Below are 23277 nucleotides of genomic sequence, written 5' to 3'. Positions count from 1 at the left end.
AAAAAGCACCACTTCTGAACGTCAAGCAGTCAAACTATTAGCATGGTTATAATAAGCAATGAATGGGCCTTTAAACCAAACCGTGAAATTCATTACCCCTGTGTCCATGTTCCGGTGTAGGGCTAAGTTGGATACATTAAATATATATACATTAATTTGGAAATCTGTTTACTTCTGGACGTCAAGGAGGCAAAATGTCTGTATGATTATAATGAACATGTACCGAGTCCTCTACCAAAACCGAAATCCATGACCCCTATAGTTTCAGGCCCAAGGGTGGGACTAATGAAGTTGATCATACATGTACTGGTGTATATTGAAATTTTTAAGAAAATCTTTTTTACTTTTGAACATCAAGCAGACGAATTGTTGACATACATTTCACTATAATGAGCCCAATACCAAAGCTGGGAAATTTACGACCCGTGTTCAGGGTTTATGCCCAAGGTGGGGCTAAGTTGGTCATAAATAGCTATGAAGAGGAGTAATTACCAAGAACTGGTTGCGGCTTGCAAGGAGAGTAGCTAAAGGATGTGGTGTTGGCCAATTGGAGAAGTTTATAAAGCCACAAGTAAGCTCAGAACGATAACGCGAAATCACCTGTAATCAAGGGCAAGACATTTCCTCTAAGGATCTGGACAAGAATAAGGGTTAGAATCAACAACTAAGAAACTTGTTTGGTGTGTAGAGTGGAGGCATTCTAATGAGGAAACACCAGCTTAGATTATGATGGTGATGAAACCAGTTGTGGGTTGAGCACGATCATCTCTGCCTGTGCACCATCATGAAATGAAACACCACATGATGGAAATGACCAGACGGATACAAATCTGGTCTCAAGGGACACGACCTACCGGTAGATCTCAACATTGCTGACAACACAGATAATTTAACAGAATCAAGTCCTGATGATGTTGACAAAATAAGCCTACACCACTAATAGCTCTGCATTAATTTGATAATCTGCAACACACTGGTCATTTTTACTGTTAAGTGTATCGTCTTCATTTGACCATCTTAATTTGATTTGCAATTTTATCAATCTAATTAAAATTAGATGTTAGATCCGCTCACATACGTTTGTGTAGCGAGTATGTGAGCGGATCTAACATCTAATTTTAATTGGATTGTAATATATATTTTGTGTCGTATGGAGTGCCAAATTAACATAAACTCAAATAAATGAAGATGTCTTTAATGAATGGTTCAATTGAAGAGAGCAATTCAATTATTGAGCACATTAATTTAATTGATGTGCTCTACAATTCAATTGAAGAGAGCAATAGTTCAATTATTGTGTGCATCAATTCAGCAGAATAATTAATGCTACCAACAAATCAATTAATGTGAGGAATAATCCAGAATTAAAAAAATATAATTATTTCTAATGGAATTCTTGTTCGCATCAACCGAATATTGGTTTCTAAAATGATCAATATTAATTTGATGCTCCATAGTGATGTCTCCCAAAGTATACTACCAACCATCGAATTTCACATGCATGTTGGTCATAACTGTTATTAGATTACCCCCCCCCCCCCCCCCCCCCCAGGTTATTGTTCAAAAACATCACCACAATATCCATTCTTCAAATATCTCAGTCTGACTAAAGCTAGTCCCTATTCTACTGCGTTAGTAGTATATTGTAATAATGCAGTGAAATAGCAAATGGCAGGATTTTTTTTCACACATCCATAAACACATGACAGCATATAGTACACTTCAAGCAATTTATGACCATGGTCAGACTGCAGCTGTATAAGAATTTGAGCAATGTTGATGATCATTTCAATAAAATTTCCCCACGGGTAATGAGGGATTGCAGAAATGGTTCATCTTCCAATATTATCATTTGGTAGTCATCTCAATATTCTAACCGAAGACAGGTGGAAAAGATAATTGGTGTATCCTGGACTGAATCACTAAATGCAAATTGATGGTTGTCAGTGAAACTTATCTCATAACAGATTCTTTACTACACAAAAATACAAACTTCTCAACACTGAGTTTTTAATAAATTGAAATTAACATGTAAAATAAAATCTTACTCAATATGTATAGAGATTGTATATACAGTTTTGTACAAAATAAACTAGAAATAAAATAAAATTCCTTAATCTGCAATCTAATTTTAACAACTAAATACAATTCATGTTCCTTATAAACAAAATATTTATAAACTTTTGTACAAATCACATTAAAATCATGACATAATCCCGCCTCACCCAAACCCATGGACATACTTTATTGCCATATACCAAATAAAATTTTATTTCTGTAAAATATTTTCGATGGAAATTTTCTTTGACACAAACACTCATGTCCATCTTCACTGTTACAATGACCTACACATGTATAGAGTATTTATGTACACTTCTTTGTTTACCTCGTTATGAAATCAATGCCCTTATTTTCTCAGATCAATAAAACATTATCACTTGATATCTATTTATGCAATAGGTCAATCTAAAATTCAGGAACCTTTCATTCACATTCATGCACATAGATACACAATATAAAATGCTCTTCAAAAAGCTATGACAGTACACAAATTATGCTCAGATTTCCATGAAAGTAAAGAAATGTACAAGAACATAAATCAACAGTAATAAACCACTATTACACAATGAAATTAAGAATACTATTGACAGTTTTCAAGGAAAGTGACCATTACTTTTGCATGGAATTGCACTAGGTTCATCTGCTGGTTATGTAAGTATTACACTGAAGCACTTTGAAACAGACCTTCCTGGAGTCTGGGTAATTATGCTGCCTTGCACCTGACACTCAGGTTTTCTTCCAGTACAACTAAACATTTTGTTTGCTGCACCTGGATTTGAGTTGCTGAACAAGTTCTGAGATCTTCAGAGAAGCACCAACTTTCATCCCTGTGATACTAGCTATCTGCTCCTTGGTTAGGGCTAACAACTTCTGACCATCAATTCCCTAAAGCAAGAGAGAAATAAAAAATAAACTGAAAAAGTTTATATGCAAGACTTTTAAATTATATTATCAAATGTATCTATTTTCATTATTACCATTTTCACAAAGGTTTCACAGTAGAAAGCACAGTCATGTGATTTGAGAAAGTAGCAGACGTCAGACACAGACCACTGGTCAGGCGTCACAGTTGACTGGCGTGTGGCAAGTAATGACATTTGTTCATTAACCTGGGAATTTGCAGGAGAGACTGTTTTCACATGATTAGTGGTTTTGGACAGCAAGAGATTAGACAGGGCTGTTTTTCCATTAGGTGAAGTGGTAATGCTAGAATTGGACTGATTATGGGATGTGTCCAACGGTTCCTGTTTAATATATATTTGTGACAATGACTTTGATTGGCTTTCAGAATGAACTGTAGTTTGTGACGTGGGTTTTGACTGGTTTTCTGTAATGGAGTGAGGACTTAATTGTGGTGGTCCATCGTTGGTGCTTGTGTCTGAAGTCTCCATTTCTGATGGTCCTAGAATAAGAACAATATAAAGTTATATTCATGTTAGACTGAGACTTGTCCACGGGCAACATTGTTCATCTGAGATTTTGCATTTTCCCATGTACAAACATTAAATCCCAATAATGGCCTCACCCTAACTGCAGTGAGCACTTGAATCTTCACTAAATTAGAATTCTTAAAGAATAACAGTCTACTTTGTATTATGTGGGTATAAAAATAATGGAATCATATTTAAGCATGGAAGTGGATTAAGTGCATAATCTTTATACTCATACATGTATTTTGTGATGCATCTTGTTTGTTAATAAGCCTTTAATGTCAAGTTGAGAGGTTTGTGCATCATAGTGCTTTCATTGAGCAAATTGTACCCTTGTGATTCTTGGGAAAATTTCTACAGAATTTTCTTCCTATGTAAATCCTACCTCTGACCCTGTGGTTATGAATTGAATCTACAGTAAAATTAGCATATTTGACATATCTTACACTTTTGGGTTCTTCATAAGATTTTTCTTATACATGTATTTTCCTATAGTCTAGAAAACTTTGATAGCTTTTTTGCCCCCTTCCAAACTCAAGGGGTTATGGTGTGAACTTGAATCTACAATACAAATGATGCTTGCATACTAATTTGAAAATTTGTGCATTTGTCATTTTGGAGAAGAGGATATTAAAAGAATTTTCCACATAAAAATAAAAGAAACACCTTTGAAATCCTTTTGTGGCCTTGAATGCAGAAGTTATGGTTAAGTTAAGCAAACCAGAACCTACACTGCGCAAGTATCTAATGATTGCATATCAATATGGAATATCGGAACCATTATTTCGTCTCCAATTCCGTCGCGGTTTTTATATTTAGTATGCCCAATGAGATCACATTTTCTGCGTTAACTTGGGCAACTTTCAGTAGACAAGCACTTTGTTATCAATAGTGAGTTCAGGTACAGTTTAGCGTCGATTTTGAAAGTTGAGGGGTGGGGAGAAAAAAGGTGCATTTATATTTGTAGAAAAAATCTTAGCTCAAACCTCAAAATCATAAACTCAACAAAAAACAAGAGATGTTTGTAAAACACATATGCCCCCCATGGTGCAAAATTGAAAAGGATTATACACACACACATCATTTAATTGAGAGTAGTATCATCAATTCAAAATATTGAACAGACAATATCTTCCTATGTCAAGAGTGGATTGACCATGTGACCTAAAAATCAATAGGGGTCATCAACTCCTGAAGATGTACCAGTGTACCAAGTTTGATGTCTGTCAAGCAAAGGGTTCTCAAGATATTGAACGGACAGTATATTCCTATGTCCAATTGGACCCTTGACTTTTGACCATGTGACCTTAAAATAATTAGTAGTCATCTTCACCTGAAGATGTACCAGTGTACCAAGTTTGATGTCTGTCAAGCAAAGGGTTCTCAAGATATTGAGCGGACAGTATATTCCTATGTACAGTTTAACTCTTGACCTTTGACCACGTGACCTCAAAATCAATAGGTGTCATCTTCTCCTGAAGACGTACCAGTGTACCAAGTTTAATGTCTGTCAAGAAAAGGGTTCTCAAGATATGGAGCAGACAGTATATTCCAATGTCCAGTTTGACCCTTGACCTTTGACCATGTGATCTGAAAATCAATAGGGGTCATCTTCTCTTGAAGATGTACCAGTGTATCAAGTTTGATGTCTGTCAAGCAAAGGGTTCTCACAGTATATTCCTATGTCCAGTTTGACCCTTGACCTTTGACCATGTGACCTCAAAATCAATGGGGGTCATCTTCTTCTGAAGATGTACTGGCATACCAAGTTTGATGTCTGTCAAGCAAAGGGTTCTCTAGACATTGAATGGTCAGTATGTTCCTATGCCCAGTTTGACCCTTGACCTTTGACCATATGACCTCAAAATCAATAGGGGTCATCTACTCCTTAGGATGTACCAGTGTGCCAAGTTTGATGTCTTTCAAGCAAAGGGTTCTCAAGATATTGAGCGGACATTATATTCTTATGTCCAGAGTAGATTGACCCTTGACCTTTGACCTGAAAAACAATAGGGATCCTCTTCTACTCATAACTAACCCACATATGAAATATCATTATCATCAAGTGAATGGTTCTCAAGATATTGAGCGGACAACACATGGTCTACAGACCGACCGACAGACCGACCGACCGACTGACAGGTGCAAAACAATATGCCCCCTCTTTTTCAAAGGGGCTCATAACTAACCCACATATGAAATATCATTATCATCAAGTGAATGGTTCTCAAGATATTGAGCGGACAACACATGGTCTACAGACCGACCGACAGACCGACCGACCGACCGACTGACAGGTGCAAAACAATATGCCCCCTCTTTTTCAAAGGGGGGCATAAAAAGGGGGGTGGGGTCCTAAATGTTGCTGCATGTACGTGTCTGAAGATGAATACATTAATTGTGATTATTTATATGATTTCATAGTGGTTGGTTGTTTTAATGACTCGAAAAATTAAATCTAATTAAGAAAATATCCCCACACGTGCATAAAGAAAAATTATTAACTTTAAATTCCTTTCACTTTATTAACTTTTTGTTTTATCTCCGTTACAAAACATCAGAAATTTAATCCAATAACTCATGTTTTTGGTACTAGGGTATTCACTTGCAACATTCTGAAAAATAACTTTCAAACAAGGCAGAGTTTTTTGCATCAGAAAGTGAGTCGTCTTGGCAATCATTAATATTTGTATACAAGAGTTGCCCAAGTGACGCATAATTTTCGTAACTTCTTTTTCTGAAGCGTTTCAAAATTTTCTAGTTCCAATATCCCGTATTTCTTGAATTTAGTTGTCAATTTTAAAGTGCTAAGCACTTTTTTGTCACAACTTGGATTTCTACTTTTGTTTTCGTGTTTCTGGATAATCACCACCTATGAGCTGACTTTGAAACCGAGAAAATTCAGTCTTGCAACCAATGTGGTGAACCATTTAGCTTACATTGTGTTCAGGCTGTCCACACTCTCTGACAAAAAATAAGGGTTATTTAAGGGCTAAAATTACGAAAATGTTGGGCTAAAATTATTTCATATCTAAATTAGGACAGTTTAAGACATTTAAATGGTTTTACTTTCGCAATTTTAACAATAAACTCACAAAAAATACTCTCTGTGCAGGAAGGGTGTCTTCCAGCTATTATTGGCCATAACCTTAATAGTCACATCTTTGTCACAAAGTCACAAGCAATAAACAGCTTGACACATGGATTCACTGGTCAAATTCAGTTTGAATGCATTTTTAAAATTGCTAGAATAGAAATATATTTTTTTAAATAAGAGACCCACAGGCCTTATTGGTCACCTGAATACTAGTGAAAAAGTATCACTACCTCCATGGGCTATGAAATCTAGAAAAAAATTCCTGTTCTGAATATCTAAGCTAAATTCTAATGTTCAGCAACAGTATAAAACAAGATGTGTTCTTAAAACTTCACTGCCCTCAAAAGTGCATACACTGATGAAAGGCTTTAAATAATAGGTGTATTAACATTAAAACATCAAAATATATGACTAATTTGGACTCATCCTAAAGTCATAACCCTGGGTTATGAAATTCACCATTTTTTGTACATCCTTTTCTGCTATTTCTAAGTATGCACTTAGATTTTATACAGTATCAGTAAACTTACATATAAATACTATATATACTAAGTTTGGCCCCACCCTGGGATCAAAACCCTTACTCTGGGGAAAATCAAATTTACAACTTTGGTAAAAGACTACCTGCTCTATCCATTTAGTTTCAATTTAGTATCAAAAGCACTAAAGAAAATGTTATTAAAGTGTTTTACACATAAACACTATATAACAAGTTTGGCCCCGTCCTGGGGTCAGAACCCTTACCCTGGGGATCATGAAATTTACAATTTTGGTAGAGGCCTTCCTGCTCCACATCACTATGCATTTAGTTTTTCTTACATGTGTGTGGTCATTGAGAAAAAGATTTTTGAAAATTTGTCATTTTTGGGCAGTTTTTGCCCTGCCCCTAAGGCCCCAGGGGTGTAGGAATCCTGAAATTTACAATTTATGTTCCCCTTGTTCTAAAATGTTTCATACCAAATTTGAAAAGAATTGGAATGATAATTATCAAGAAGAAGTTAAAAATGTCTATTGTTCACACATTTAATAACTGACCATTTTGGCCCCACCCTGATACCAAAACCCCTACCCCTGGAATAATCAAATTTACAATTTTGGTAAAGGACTACCTGTTCTTCCTAAATATCTATTTACTTTCAATTTAGTATCAATAGCATTAAAGAAGAGGTAATTCAAGTGTTTTCCACATAAACACTATATAACAAGTTTGGCCCCGCTCTGGGGTCAGAACCCCTACCCCGGGGATCATGAAATTTACAATTTTGGTAGAGGCCTTCCTGCTCTACATCACCATGCATTTAGTTTTTCTCACATGTGTGTGGTTCTTGAGAAGAAGATTTTTGAAAATTGGTCAATTTTGGGCAGTTTTTGCCCTGCCCCTAGGGCCCCAGGGGTGCTGGAGTCCTGAAATTTACAATTTATGTCCCCCTTGTCCCAATGGTGCTTCATACCAAATTTGAAAAGAATTGGACTGGTAGTTATTAAGAAGTTAAAAATGTTCAATTGTTAACGCATGACGACGGACGAAAACCAATTGCAATAGGTCACCTGAGTTTACTCAGGTGACCTAAAAAATAGAAATTAACCGGGAAAATTAGTGCCTTTTTAAAGGATTTCCCCTTTAATTTAACATTTTAAAGGAATTTTAGCAAAATTAAATTTTTTTAAGGACTTTTTAGGAATTTTATGGTTGCTGGACAGCCTGTGTGTTATTAACCAATATAGGGTGTAGCATTCAAAGACATACAAAGCCACGGCTCTGTAAATGCGTCCTTTTAGAAGTTATCATACCATTTCATGTACATGTATTCCTAATGACAAGAAATATCTTCTAGGGAGAGAAGGGATGAGTACTTTATACCCTCTAAAACAGATTTACATGTAAGATATTGATACATGTAACTTGAAAGCTCTTGTTTTCTAGACCCTGTTATTGAAAAAAAAAACACCCCATCAATAGAGAACAATTAAAAGTAGAATGACTGAACCCCAATCCATAGATTCAACCCATCCATTTGGGAAACAAAATTCTGCATAATTAATGCCACCAACTTTGATTTATTTTAAACATGCCAAGACATTGTCTATAAATTACTAAAATGGTAAATTTTCCAGATGAAATTAAGATTGAAGAATCCCCCCTCTTATTTTTCATTTATAGTGGTGAGCTTTGCATTGAGATTTGACAAATAATCACTCTTGTCTAAAGTGACTCTGTTGCTCTAAAACTTTTTTAAGAAATGGGGAGGGGGATGAGGTCAGTAAAGGTTGTTTTGTTAAAATTTTTCTCTAAATAAAGTTGAAAGAGGATGATCTCCCTCTAAATAGTAGATTCTACTCTGAATTTAACATGTATGACTAACTGAAATCCTCTTCACCTAACAAGGTTTTACGCCAAGTTTGACTGAAATTCAACTTGAAGATAAAAATGTGAAAAGATTGACACTGACAGAAGTTAATCTGACATAAAAACTCACTTTGAGCTACATGTAACACTCAATTTGAGTGTTAGCTCAAAGTGAGTTTTTATGTCAGATTAAGTGATTATTCAACAAACATGACAAAACAAGATGCACTTGAATCTACACTATGCAAGGCTTGACAATTCTGCGAGTAGCTACTCACTAATACATACACATCCCTATCAGCGAATTTTACCCACTGGAAATAAGTAGTACATGAATTCAGGAAAAATGGAGCATACCAGCAAGAGAAACTGTATTTCATGGTATGAAAATTGGCTACAAGGATGAAATTGGGTATCTAGTATTAGACTGAGTAAAAAGTTGCTGTTGAATAAACACTGGCATTAAGTGTAAGAGACCCAAATACAAGTATATTTAGAGGGTAGAGTAAATTAGATGAAATGTGCCACATGGTAACCTATACCTTATCCACAGAAATTTTGGTAAACAGATATTGATGTATTTAAAAGAGGCTGCAATTTGCAGGCAACGAAATTAAGGGGAAATACTTGCTAAATGCGAGTTAAAAATTGAAATTGCGTGTAAAAAATCACAAGTGATTGCAACTTTTTGTGAGTGAAACCTCCCCCCCCCCCCCCCCCCCCCGATCTTTTCCCGGACTTCCTCGGTTTATTGGCTGTACTTTGAAGTTTACAATAATTTTGTCTTGTGCATAGAAACGCTTTACAGAATGAATATACAAGTATTGAAAAAGTAAACGTGGATCGAATAAATAACTAAGGCCAAGGTCATCTCAGTCAGTGATGTCAAAGATGGCCTGCTTCAAGCACACTTCGGGCGTCTCAGTGACGTCTGATTTAAACAGCAAGCATGTTGATCTCATCCGTGTCTACATGAAACAACACATGACAGTGTGTCACCGTTTCACGCGGTGTCCTTCTGTATTCTATAGTCAAACACTTCAGAGTTCGCAGGGTTTTCTTTTCAACTAGAATTTTTAAAATGAAATTTCCAAAAGTTTTGAACATATAGTTTGAATTGGTGCAAACAGTCTTCAAGATTTCAATCCACATGATGTTGTAAATAGGTGGTAGATCTCTGGATAGCGAGTACGCCGCACAAGTGTACCCTATGACCCTCACCATACACCATGTACAGCTGTATGTTGTATGATAATTCATTAAATTTTAAATGAAAGAATTCACAATCTTATTTTTATTATTGCACTTTAAAGGAGATTTTAAAAGATTTTCCCTATATTTTGATAAAGAGACATGCTTGTTTTCTTAAATTCATGTAAAACAGCAATTGATTGAAAAATGCTAGTAAAAGCTCAATTTTGCTAGTTGGAAAATAATCCACTAGCTAAAATTTGCTAGTAGTGAAAAAAGTTAATTTCGATCCCTGCAATTTGTAAGGTGGAAGTACAGAGATAAATTAGCATATCAGGAATATACTGATATAAATGTATGAAAAAAAAACCCCAAAACCAACCAAAAAAAAAAAAAAAAAAAAGAAGCTTCATAAAACTCAAGAAAGATGGCTATATTTCTATTACCTTTAGCAACTGATGACACCACAGGATCCACTAGCGGTGGCAGACTGTGGTGGGCTGGACGAGTGCGGCTGCCATAGGACAAAAATCCCTGATCACGGTTGTTCTCCTGTAGAGACCGATGCTGCTGGTCAGCTAATGGGGAGCCAAGCTTGGTCTTCCTCTCTGTCATAATATTAAAATACTTCTTTTTTGCAAAAAAATGTAGGGTATCATGATTGTAATAATACTCCTATTTTTTCCTCTGAATTGTCACCAGTGAGTTTACATTCAGTTAATATACAATGCTCTCATAGTACTGTACCAGTATTTATTTTAATCAAAATCAAGTCTGTGTAAAATAACACAGAGACACTGATCACAAAAATTTATGGTTGCTACAATTCTCCCTAAATTAGATTCTACAATTGTGATATATTTCGAATATAGTAATACAAGCACACCTACAGTATTTCTCAATACATGTGGATATATGAAAATGTTATCAACGATACAAATATTTTAAATGTTCATGCAAATGATCTATTATTACACCCCCCTCAAACGAAGTTTGGTGGGGGGGGGGGGGGTATACTGGAATCACTTTGTCCGTCCGTCTGTCCGTAGACGCAATTTGTCCGAAGTTTATTTCTAATACCGCTGGACATATTCCATTCAAACTTTATGCACATCTTCTATATATTATGTAGTTGTGCATCTCCTATTTTCATTGAAATATTTTAACAGTTATAGAAGTTACGCACATTTTCTTTTCATTTTGGGGGTTGTACACTTTGTCCAGAGTTTAATTCTAATACCGTTGAACAGATTTGATTCAAACTTTATTCTCATCTTATATATATATAATGTAGTTGTGCATCTTCTATTTTCATTGAAATATTTTAACAGTTATGGAAGTTACGGACATTTTCTGATTCACATTGATTGCCCTGTAGATAATTTGAAAATATCCAATGTGCTTGCATTAAATATTTCCCATCATCTTATATGCCCTGCAGGGGGTATAAGTCCCATTAGGACAGTTCTAGTTTTAACTATTTGGTGGATTTAAATGAGAAGTATACATGCACTGAGTACCAATACACATAAACTACAATAAGAAAACCAGTATCCTGGGTAAAGAGAAGTTTGAATTGCCAGAAATCCCGTAAATTATGATCAAATCACTTTAGGGCTGTTCCAGAAATGATCAAATGGGGGGGGGGGGGGGGGGGGGGGGGGTCGGGTGGCAAACGATATTTTTTTGTGTGGGTGGTCGTATTTTTTCATATTTTAATTGGTCCGTGGTTGGACTGTTAAAAAAATATTTATTATGGGTAGTGGGTAGTTTCTATTGTTTTATTTTGTGCCACGTGGGTGTTGAGTTTTCAGAATATTTTTATTGTCGCTCTTGTCGTGTTGGTTACAAAACGTCGGAGGGAAAATTGAAAACGTGCTTTCGAAATGCTGCTTTCGAAATCGGAAATAACATAGAACTATTCGAGTTGTCGCTCTTTGCAGCGCATAACTTTCCATTACGGCACTCTTCAAATTAGAGGCGCGTTTAGTAGGGTCCCTTTGGACGTGATGGCGACGAACTCTGTTCTGTAGATTATTACAGTTTCCAGTGCATCGATTTTGGGAATATTTTGAAACCAATAGGTATTCCGTTTTCTAATAAAAATAGGCAAACCTTAGTTGATTTATACGAGGGTACCGATGCGTTATATTTATCAGTCGGTGTGATGGTGATTTAGAGGCCTCCGGGCGCGGGCTCCATTAGAAGACGAACGATTCGTGGAAAAACATATCCATACCCATTACATGATAATAGCATCGTTTGGACTCCCAATCTTTCCAACATTCCCGCCATAGATGCCTTTGATTGTTGATGCGACATCGTTTCTTCAGAACTACTGTGATACAATGTCGCACAGGCATTACCGCGTCATTGACTAGAATGTTTGTCCCGAAAACCTCGCGAGATTTGTACCGTTTTCATTTTTAAAAATATTTTTGTGGTGGGTCTGGTTATTTTATTTTTTTTTATTAGATGGGTCATTGTAAAATGAGTTTATTAATTTGATGGGTCATGGGGTAATTTTTTTTTTTTTTTTTTTATGGGTGCTTGGTATATACAAAAGGTGCCTCCCGACCCCGCCATGTATTTATTTCTGGAATAGCCCTTATGTAAAGAAACTATGCTACAAGCTCCAAGTGAAACTATGAAAGAAGTATAAAATGTGAAATGTAGAATCAATCCACTTCTACATGTGTGGCTAACCGGTTTTCTTACTCTTTCTTGGGCCTTTGTATATCTGGGTTTTGCCTTTGCGTTTCTTCTGCTCCTTTGACATTTTATGTGTAGGTATTACTTGCTGAACTTGTTCCACTGAAATACAAAATTACAACCCAAGATTATTTCAGTGTCTACAATACTTTCATGACATATGATAATTTTAGATAAATTAATCATTACAATAAAATAAATGGCATAAGAGGTGCGTTTGTCAAGTCACAATTGTTATTTAGTGGAAAGCAAAGATTTGAGTACATTTGTCACATATTGGATGTAGTGAGCCAGAAAAGTGTGGATGTTTTTGACATGATTAGTAACCATGTATCATAGTTTGATTGATTCAGTCAGATGTAAGGTGGTCAAGTTATTATCTAGAACCCACTATTTTTCACAAAATTTAGTCCATCTTTCTGGACTGTGACCCTCACCCTGGATCCAATCATCCCTAAAAACATTGGATATTTTTGTCAAATGTAGATTTCAAATTGATAAGGTTTTGATTCATCACCTTGAAATTTCCAAAATTTCACTACACTTAAAGAATAGCCTTGAATGTAATGACTTAAAACCAATAAAAGTATAATTTCAAAGCCAAGTTGTCCACCTCTGCCTATCTCTCATTTAGCAAAACTCTTTCTTCTGACCTTTGACCCTCGGTCCTTCCAGACCGTAGTCCATAACCTCACACCAACCCACTGGGTACATATCGGGTGATTCACAGTCTACCCACTGATCATACTCATTTTCCCAGCCATCAAAGTGAACTCTCAACAAGCGGCCAACCACTTTTGAAACAGTCCCCACACAGATAAGTCTGGAACAAATAAAATTTATATCAAATTAATTTGTACAAAAATGATTCAACAAAGCATGTACATGTACGAGTGTGGTAAGCATTACATACCTTGGCTCCATTAAATCAACGGCTTCAATCTTCATTCCACTCTTGAAACCATGCTTTGGTATGTCCTGAACAAAAATTATTTCAATATCACGAGTAAAAGAATTGTTGAGAGAATGTTTTGTTTTTTCCTGTCAGAATATTGATAAGATTGTACTTACTTTGTCAAACAGTTTGACAGGTGCTGCTACAGCCTTCATATGCTTCAGGTAGTCAAACCATTTAAATGGACCTTTATGACCTAACATAAAGGAATACTTCCTATCAACATTACTCAAACACATTTATGACCATATCAACATAGTTTAGCATTAAATAATAATTCATTTCACATTTGCTACCAACCTCTGGGTGGGGTGAGATCTAAACCATTGATTTCACAGAATCCAACAGGAAATATACAAGGTGAGGTGGCATGATAACAGAACCAGTCAGATCCATTCTCTGCCATGGACCCATCAATACCAATCATCAGATAATTATTCTTAAGCACCTGTATACAAACCACATAGTATTTCTTAACAACTGTGCGAGAAATCTGGGCAATATCACATCCTTTACAGAATTACTGCAAGTTAAAACTGTCATTAAGTAATAATAAAATGTACATACCTTCATTACAGTGGCAACACAAATAGCAGATAGGTTTAATGGATCAATGGCTTCTAACTTCATTCCAACCTGAAATTTTAATCCATTTGGAGGATCCTTCATCTGGAAGAAAAAAATGATCCAAATATTTCTACATGTAGTGTGTGTATAAAGAACTAAGGACATAATTTCCATGCCATTTTATCCTAATTTACTCTACCAAATTACTTACTTTGGCAAACAAGCTTGGAGTGGCATCACTGGCATCATATTTCTCTACAGCTATTTTATTCAAGCACTTGTTTCGGTAATCTTAAACACAAATGGACAACACATTGAGAATACATTACAATACCTATGCACCAAATACAATCTAAATGAAAAAGTAAGCTTACCATTAGTAGCATGTAGTTTGTGTCCCATTTGCTGGGACCAGCCAATAGGGTGAACTAAAGATGATCGACAATGACACCAAAAGTCATCCTCCTCCTGAAGATGAAGTACTAAATTAGAGTTATCTGAATGCATCACATAATGAATCGTAATGATACGCATTACTACAAGAACAGGACAGATGGGCTCGAAATGCACAAAACTCCTAGAAAAATTATTGAATCAGAATTTCCTGGGATTATGTACATCTAACAGTGTGTCCTTATTAACTAAAAAGTTTCACAAAATTCTGATGAGCGGTCTTAGAGGAGTTACGCTGACAAGAACAGGACAGACAGGTTCGAAATCTAAGTTCAAAAGGGGCATAACTCCCAAAAAAATTATTGAATCAGAATTTCCTGGGAATATGCACATCTACACAGTGTGTCCTTATTAACTACAAAGTTTCACGAAATTCTGTTGAGCGGTCTCAGAGAAGTTGCACTGACAAGGGACTGACGGACGGGTCAAAAACATTATTCCCTCCGCAACTTTGTAGCGTGGGATATAATAATGCTGAAAATTAAGTCTCAGAAATGTTTGAAGTCATTCATTTAAACTTATGTAATACAATTTAAGACTTGCAACTTTGTTGTAAGTTGTTCTGTAAAATGGGCCCCTGAATAGAGCATAACTTGAATCAGATCAGAACTCTCTACACGATTATTTCAGAGACTCCAGTTCTGAAGTTCATCATCACAAGTTCCACTCTTCATAACCTTTTCTTCAATTCACATACAGCCAAATTTAAAATTGATGTATAAAAAGCATATTACATGGACGTGAATTTTATTCCACTTTTCAGCTTCATCATGCATGAAAGAAAGCAAAAGTGAGCAAGCTCGCATACCCCATGCTCCAACATTGCTTGACAATGTCTCACATAATGAATGGTAATGCTATGCATTATTGCAAGAACAGGACAGACGGGCTCGAAATTCTAAGTTCAAAAGATCAGAATTTCTTGGGAATATGCACATCTACACAATGTGTCCTTATTAACTACAAAGTTTCACAAAAGCACTGACAAAAAAAGGGACTGACAGACGAGTCAAAAACATTATACCCTCTGCAACTTTGTTGTGTGGGGTATAACAAGTTTAATATTAGTTCCCTTTCCGATGGAATATAATGAAATTGATAGACAATATACTGGTATATTAGTTTTTACAATTTTACATCTCTACCAAAGAGCAGTCTAATCTCTGATGTTGATCTGTTTACACAGATAATGTCACTAATTGACTTGGGCTTCTCAGGCATAGGAAAGAGCAGTCTAATCTCTGATGTTGATCTGTTTACACAGATAATGTCACTAATTGACTTGGGCTTCTCGGGCATAGGAAAGAGCAGTCTAATCTCTGATGTTGATCTGTTTACACAGATAATGTCACTAATTGACTTGGGCTTCTCGGGCATAGGAAAGAGCAGTCTAATCTCTGATGTTGATCAGTTTACACAGATAATGTCACTAATTGACTTGGGCTTCTCGGGCATAGGAAAGAGCAGTCTAATCTCTGATGTTGATCAGTTTACACAGATAATGTCACTAATTGACTTGGGCTTCTCGGGCATAGGAAAGAGCAGTCTAATCTCTGATGTTGATCAGTTTACACAGATAATGTCACTAATTGACTTGGGCTTCTCGGGCATAGGAAAGAGCAGTCTAATCTCTGATGTTGATCTGTTTACACAGATAATGTCACTAACTGACTTGGGCTTCTCGGGCATAGGAAAGAGCAGTCTAATCTCTGATGTTGATCTGTTTACACAGATAATGTCACTAATTGACTTGGGCTTCTCGGGCATAGGAAAGAGCAGTCTAATCTCTGATGTTGATCTGTTTACACAGATAATGTCACTAATTGACTTGGGCTTCTCGGGCATAGGAAAGAGCAGTCTAATCTCTGATGTTGATCTGTTTACACAGATAATGTCACTAATTGACTTGGGCTTCTCGGGCATAGGAAAGAGCAGTCTAATCTCTGATGTTGATCTGTTTACACAGATAATGTCACTAATTGACTTGGGCTTCTCAGGCATAGGAAAGAGCAGAGATGAGAGTACATTAAAGAAATCTAAAGGTAGAGCAAAAAAAAATATTTGCAAGAATCAGAATAAATACAGCATATTAAAGTAATTTTTAATAGACCTGTTTTACAATGAAACAAAACCATTTCATCATTCTCAGAAGATACAGCATTCTCACCATTCTAAAGACGATAGCCTTATAATAATAATCAATGAATACAGAGGGAGAAAAAGTATTGTACATGAGGTCAGGTCTAGTAATGCTGAGGTCTAGTAGTTTATCACCGAAAAGCCAAAATACAAATTTTTATACAAACCTTTGTGTCTGAATATTGAAGTCTTAATCTTCCCCCAATAATTTCCTCCACTCTAGCTACACGCATAGCTGACACACACATTTTGTCCACCACTTCTACCTGCATGTGGTGCTTAAAACCATGACTATTGATAGATTCCACCACCTGGTAATACCAAAAACACATCATATAAGGCAATCCAACAGTACACATATCTAGTTTTACTGATGACCTATATGCACTTTAATAAACTTGTAATCTGGCCTACATCCTGAAATCATACCTTGTTGTAGAAGTTATTGGGAAGTGTTCTGGAACCTGTCAGTCTTTTCACCAAGTACTCTTTCCAATCCAAATACTTGTTCTGTATATCTAAAAATTGAAATCAAAAGTGTGTGAAATGTCCAATATTATGCTGAGGGTGGGCTGATCTTTGTAGAATCTACTACATAGTGTTTTTAATATTTACACTTCGGAGGAACAAGGGGTTTCCCACTAGTGGCACACCAGCCAACTGGATGTACTTCCTCTGTACACAGGTTAATCCAGAAGTCATGTGATGGGTCATTGGCATTATAACCTTCATAACGCATCAAAGCTTTGTACCCTGTCAAAGTATAAACATAATATTTGAATGGTTTTTCAACAAAGGAAAGTTAAACTGAGCCACATAAATGGTAATCAAAAGGATTTTAATAGGAACTCCTTATTCTCACCTGCTATTTTAATGACTGTGGCAATCCAGAATGCATTACTGGCAAGGTCACACTCAAAGTTGATGACTTCAAGCTTCATCCCTGTTGTGATGTTGTGCCAGCTATCAAACATTGGACACTGAAATGATGAATTACATTTCACATAAGGTATAAAGCAGATGACAGGTGCTATAAAATACCAGCTGAAGTTTTCCCTCCATACATACATGTTTAAAGTAGCTAACAGGTGCAGCTTCTGCCCCTCCAGAGGATATGTAAGGTCCCCAGTCAAATCCTTTCAACCCACCTTCAATAACAATTTATTCTATAAATAGTAACAACTTTTAAAAGTTTGTCAGATACATCTACTAGAATCCTAGTTTGATAGTGGGAACTGAAATTAATTGGATATAAATCAGTCTAATGACTCTTTGTGAAATGAACTTGATCTGATATAATTACAACGTACATATATTTTTACTACAGTAACTTGATCCAAAGAGTCAGATCATGTCATGTTGACAGGCATGGATGAGATACAGTGTCGAGTTTGACCTGTCAACAAGACGTGACTCAACTCCTTGGATCCAGTTACTCTAGTAATGATAAATTTACTTCTTCTGTATATCTAAACACATTTATATGATAATGAATGTATTCCTAATGTTGATACAGTGTGATGTCATCAGTTTCAAATTAACAGTACCATCAACTCTCGATAAACTGCCACCTTTTGATCTTTTGAATTTATGGCGCAATACTTAAGTAATTAATGTTAAAATATGTCGTAAAAATATATTAAAGAAATGCTTCATTTTAAAAACAATACACATACAGGACACATATACACAGTATATTAAAACCTTGTCCAGCATCAGTTTTATCACACTGCATGGCCGTTTACTGGCAGGTGACCTGTCATTAATTGACAAGAATTTAATCCTTTGTATCCAAAATATCACCACTGTCCTCCTTTTAATGGACTTTTCCCATAAGACAGTAAAATGATTGGCGATTTCATGTTATTTCATATATTTCAGATTGTTTCTGTGGTACATGATAATTTGCTTATTTTCCTCGAAATTGAACAGAAACCTCTTTCGTGACAAAGCCAGGTAAACTGAAATTTTTATGATGTAAAAGCAACAAGACTACAGTTCATATTAAGTAATTTTCTTGTTATCTAATACAGAAAATACTTGGATCATTCTGCCCAGGTGTACGCCGGAGATCAATAATGACCAGTTTACTGCTTCAATGACAACTGGTGGTTTATCGGGATAATTAATGCTTTGAAATAGACTTTTGTAATAAAAACAGAGTGGCAAATGGCGATAGTGAATTTGGCGTTTTAACGAGAATTTCAAGTAATAGGAAAAATGTTCCTAAGAAAATGCAACGTTATAACGAAAAGGGTGATGAATTAAGTGGCAACAATTCAACAGTTAACTGTCTATGGGCACATCACAAAAATTGTTAATATGACTCTGCAAACTGAAGTTAGTCTGATATAAATTACTACTCAATGTAACTCTGTGTGAACTGAAGTTAGTATAACATGAATCACTTATTGACATGACTCAGCGTCACGATTTACAATGAAGTCAAACCTGTTCTTTTGGTTAGTGATCTGGGAACATTGTCCACGGGTCTTGAGTTGTGGACTTGGTTTGCTATCTTCTTTGCTGCTGGCTTTTTGGGAGGCTAAAATTATTCAAAACTTTATTCAAGTCATATCATTAAAAGCTGGTCAAATATATCTAACTTGCATGAAAAATAAATAAGACTGCCTTTCAAAGATTCAGTATTTCATACCAGTGGTGACATGACTCTATCACCCTTTCCTGTGGGGCTCAGTTTTCCCTCTCTCTGAGAAGTGGCAAAGCTTCGAGAGCAAGATAGACTGCAGAAACGCTTTGACTTGGAGTAGAAGGCATGTTTGATTCCTACTGCCCCACACTTTTCACATGTTGCTAAATTTAAACAATTCATTACATATGAGTACATTCAATGTCAAAGACATATTTACAATGTGTATTTTTAAAATATATAAATTAATGTAGATATACTCAAAAATACAAATTTAAGAAATTACTGTCTATACTTTGATTTTTGGTGGTGGTAGGGCATTTAGATTTCTATTGAAATTAGGTCAAAAGAAATAAAGAAATATGCATGCCATGGACCAAGTTGAAGTTTTTGTGAGAGAAAAATTTAACTTTATTTATTTAAGCCACATCATCCACTATAAAAATGGGGAAAGGAGAAATTTTGATTGGTTTACCCATTCCATCTTTTCCATTAATGAATTTAAAAGGCATGGACTGTGGAGTTGATGTGTATGGACGCTCATTTTCATCTTCATCATCCTCTTCCGTATCTGATCCCTCATGAAAATCATTGTACTCATCATACATATTACTGTAATCATCGTCATTCTGAAATATGTGTATTAATAAAAGTTTCAAGTCAAATATCTAATAACTACTGCTGCATAGTTTTGATTTCATTTTTTAAACAACAGTCATTCTTGACAATTATTTCAAAATTCATTTTCTATTTTATGTCCTTTATTTGTATCTATATAAAAATACTTGCCCCAATATTGCTGCCATCATAAACAGAATCAGACTTAGCATCCCCCATGCTAAGGTTTGAGTCATCCTTTCGGGAGAAAGACTCTCCCTCCACGGAATCTCTCGTGTTCCATCCTCCCCAGTCTAAAATAATTAAAAGTAACCCCAACATAGTCAGAATGTATCACCCGATTATGTTTATCATCAATACATTTTGACAAATTTTTTATTTTAAAATAAAATGGCTTTTCTAAGAGAAGTCTTGGAATATGTGATACCAACCTGTGTCACTTTGATCCTAAAAAAAAAAAAAATAATCAAAAATCAAAGTACATTATAAGGCACATACATGTACATTCAATTAAATAAAAATCACTAAGTATTTTTGCAAAAAGGTAGGAGCAGTAAGGAAAGTCAGTTGACATGAGATTTAGATACATTAAGCTACAGGAGCCACTCCTAGGATCTGCTTTTTAGCACACATGTTTTGACAGTATCAAGTCTTAATCATATTACTTTTACACACATTTTATAATTCTATAGTATAGAATGAAGTATATAGGCATTGTACTGTGTTTAAGGCACATTAAAAGTAGTGTTCAGGAGGCCTTGGAAAAGAGCAGATAATTTTTTCCTTTTAAAAAATTTTGCATTTAAAGAAGAAATGTCAGAGTTGTTTGTATTATTGGGGTGTAAAACATTGGAAGCTAAAGCATGGGGGTAAATTGCTTCCAATTGTAGGTAATCCCGAGATCTGGTCCAATTATAGAGCTTGTAATAATTGATGGCCCCATTATCTGGGCTAGTAAGTTAAGGATTTGGGCCAGTGCTTTGTAAAGAGCATGTGCCCTTGTGGCTGGTTAATTTGAATCCATATCAAAATTCTTCAATAATCTGGCTAGTAAATTATATGTGTGTGTGTCCAGGTTTTTATCGGATGCAAAGTATTCTAAAATAAATTTTTTAAAAAGTTGTACAATGAAGTAACGCAATGTTGATAAATTTGTGAATGTTTTTAAGAATGAGTTGTCAAAGTATACCTAGAAAGAACAATTTGTCTTGAACTGCATAATCCCCAATCAGATCACGCTCATCTTTTTCCGTAACAAAAAGTTTTATTTTTATTATTCAAACATGGAATTTGGGCCAGTCATTTTCAAATCAACTGGTCCATAGGAATAGTAAACGTTCTCAATTGACCATTAAAAAATGAAGTTGGTAGCTCAAGTGACCAATGAATAAAACTAATTATTTCTAGCCCTGGTCCAAGCGCTCAACATATTTTCTGTCCTGAAACAATGTATAGGCCCTCAAAATCACTTAGGGATGCTAAATTTGTTGCAGATGAAGTTGAACATGTAAAATTGCATAGTACCAGAGTTCTTGAAAAGTGTCGGTAATGTCGCATTATCCGATAAAAGTAGTAAATGTCCGACACAAATTACTTAATTGTCGGTCCTGATGGCCGATAAAAGATCGGGATCAAAGTCCGTTTTTTACCGGGAAAAATGGCGGCCATGTGGCCCATAAATTTTCAAATCGATGCTAAATCCGGCAAGACATTGAAACGTAAACGTGAAGAATCTGTTGTGAGAACTACGAGGAGAAAAGAAACCGGGAATCTGGGAGACAATGACTTTTGTTTGATGCGGTTTTACCTATTACTACGTGACACCATCTGCTCAAAAGTCGCGAGACCAACTACACCCGGGCCAAAGTGAGAGAGAGTAATTTAAACGACTGCAGAGGAAGATGAGAAAGAAGTTGAGAGGAATAGACAGGATAGAGAGAAAAGTGGAGGGTGAGAGAGAAGTGGAGGATGGGACAGAAGTGGAGGATGAGAGAGAAATGGAGCAAAAAAGTGACTCCGTGAATTGAAGAAGATTCAGAGTGTGAGGAAGATGCGAAAGGGTATGAAAGGAGAATTTATGAACGTATAGCTGAGATGGAGATTGAATACAATAACACATGTAGTTGATTATAAATAAAATTTATAAATACCTCAAAAGCAATGCATTTTTTTCTGGACTGACAAAATTTTGTTTGGGCTGACACTATTTCTAACAGTATCGGACCAAATGTCTGACACTTCCAAAGAAATTTCAAGAACTCTGATAGTACCAAGATGGTTAACACAAGTCTTAATGTATACACAATGTCAAAGTCTTCTGTTCTTATGTTATAGGCAAAAGGGTACAAAATCATGCTATGTGTAGTTTCCTTCATATCATAATCCTCAAATCATAGTAAAAACATAAACAAGATGGTCAAATGATGGAGAAATCAGGTAATAATATCAGATTTATCGAACAGTACTGAGTAGAAAAGTAGTTTTAAATTACTGATCAATATCATGTCTTCAATGAGTTTCTCATCATACCTTGAGATATCAATATTCTGTATATGATTAAAAGTGACAAAATCCTTATTATCTCTGCCAATATAGATGGCAGCATTACCTTGACCCACATCAAGCTAAAGATTGGATTTATCCATGCCGTAAGCGTATTATAAAAGACGAAATAGACGAACATATCATGAACGTTACTATAAAATCTGGAATAACGTTGAATTAAGAAAAATCATCCTATTACTCAGTTTTGAAGTAAAATTTGTCCGGAATCAAAACGTAAACACAGCACCAAACTGTTAACCCCTGATCATAACAAACCAAGACAGTATACTTCGAGTGCATTCATGCTTACCATATTGAAATACCATAAAGCACAGTGAAAAGGGTGAGACTTATAAAATTTTCTTTCAACTTTTCTGTGATAACGGTTACAAAAACCTCCAGTCTGCTATATGGGTCCCTGGATTTAGTGAAACAACAAATGTATAGTCCCACTACGCATGTGCGACCTCTGCAATATATGCCGTTAGAATATATTTCATTGGCTTCCCATAG

At 35.6% G+C, this 23277-nt stretch overlaps 1 protein-coding gene across 3 annotated transcripts; it reads right to left on the bottom strand.

The window, feature by feature from the left end:
• Positions 1-1993: 1993 nt before the first annotated feature.
• Positions 1994-23239, bottom strand: LOC125680344 (MBT domain-containing protein 1-like). Of its 3 annotated transcripts, XM_048919833.2 has the most exons (22): positions 23075-23214; positions 20652-20667; positions 20392-20513; positions 20078-20231; positions 19609-19766; positions 19404-19497; positions 18021-18100; positions 17815-17932; positions 17568-17705; positions 17382-17470; positions 17120-17263; positions 14735-14828; positions 14572-14651; positions 14361-14462; positions 14094-14241; positions 13910-13989; positions 13752-13816; positions 13492-13661; positions 12833-12940; positions 10573-10734; positions 3039-3463; positions 1994-2946 (listed from the first exon to the last, which is right to left on the bottom strand). In XM_048919833.2, the coding sequence occupies exons 1-22, from the start codon at positions 23075-23077 to the stop codon at positions 2809-2811; spliced, it is 2688 nt and encodes an 895-aa protein (XP_048775790.1). In that variant the 5' UTR covers positions 23078-23214; the 3' UTR covers positions 1994-2808. The 3 variants fall into 3 exon arrangements, with proteins under 3 accessions (XP_048775790.1, XP_056010531.1, XP_056010532.1); XM_056154556.1 differs by lacking the exon at positions 20652-20667 and having other exon boundaries at positions 23054-23239; XM_056154557.1 differs by lacking the exon at positions 20652-20667 and having other exon boundaries at positions 12845-12940; positions 23054-23239.
• Between the last annotated feature and the right edge of the window lie 38 nt (positions 23240-23277).

Source organism: Ostrea edulis, chromosome 2, assembly GCF_947568905.1.
Source record: "Ostrea edulis chromosome 2, xbOstEdul1.1, whole genome shotgun sequence".
Classification (NCBI taxonomy): Eukaryota; Metazoa; Mollusca; class Bivalvia; order Ostreida; family Ostreidae; genus Ostrea; species Ostrea edulis.
This window is presented reverse-complemented; position numbering and strand designations above follow the sequence as displayed.

Coding starts and splice junctions, on each gene's coding strand:
- LOC125680344 (XM_056154556.1), bottom strand. CDS start 23,090: ATGGTATTTCAATATGGTAAGCATGAATGCACTCGAA. Junction 13,817..13,909: donor CTGTCAAACTGTTTGACAAA/GTAAGTACAATC, acceptor ATTTTTGTTCAG/GACATACCAAAGCATGGTTT. Junction 12,941..13,491: donor GGAAGGACCGAGGGTCAAAG/GTCAGAAGAAAG, acceptor TTTGTATTTCAG/TGGAACAAGTTCAGCAAGTA.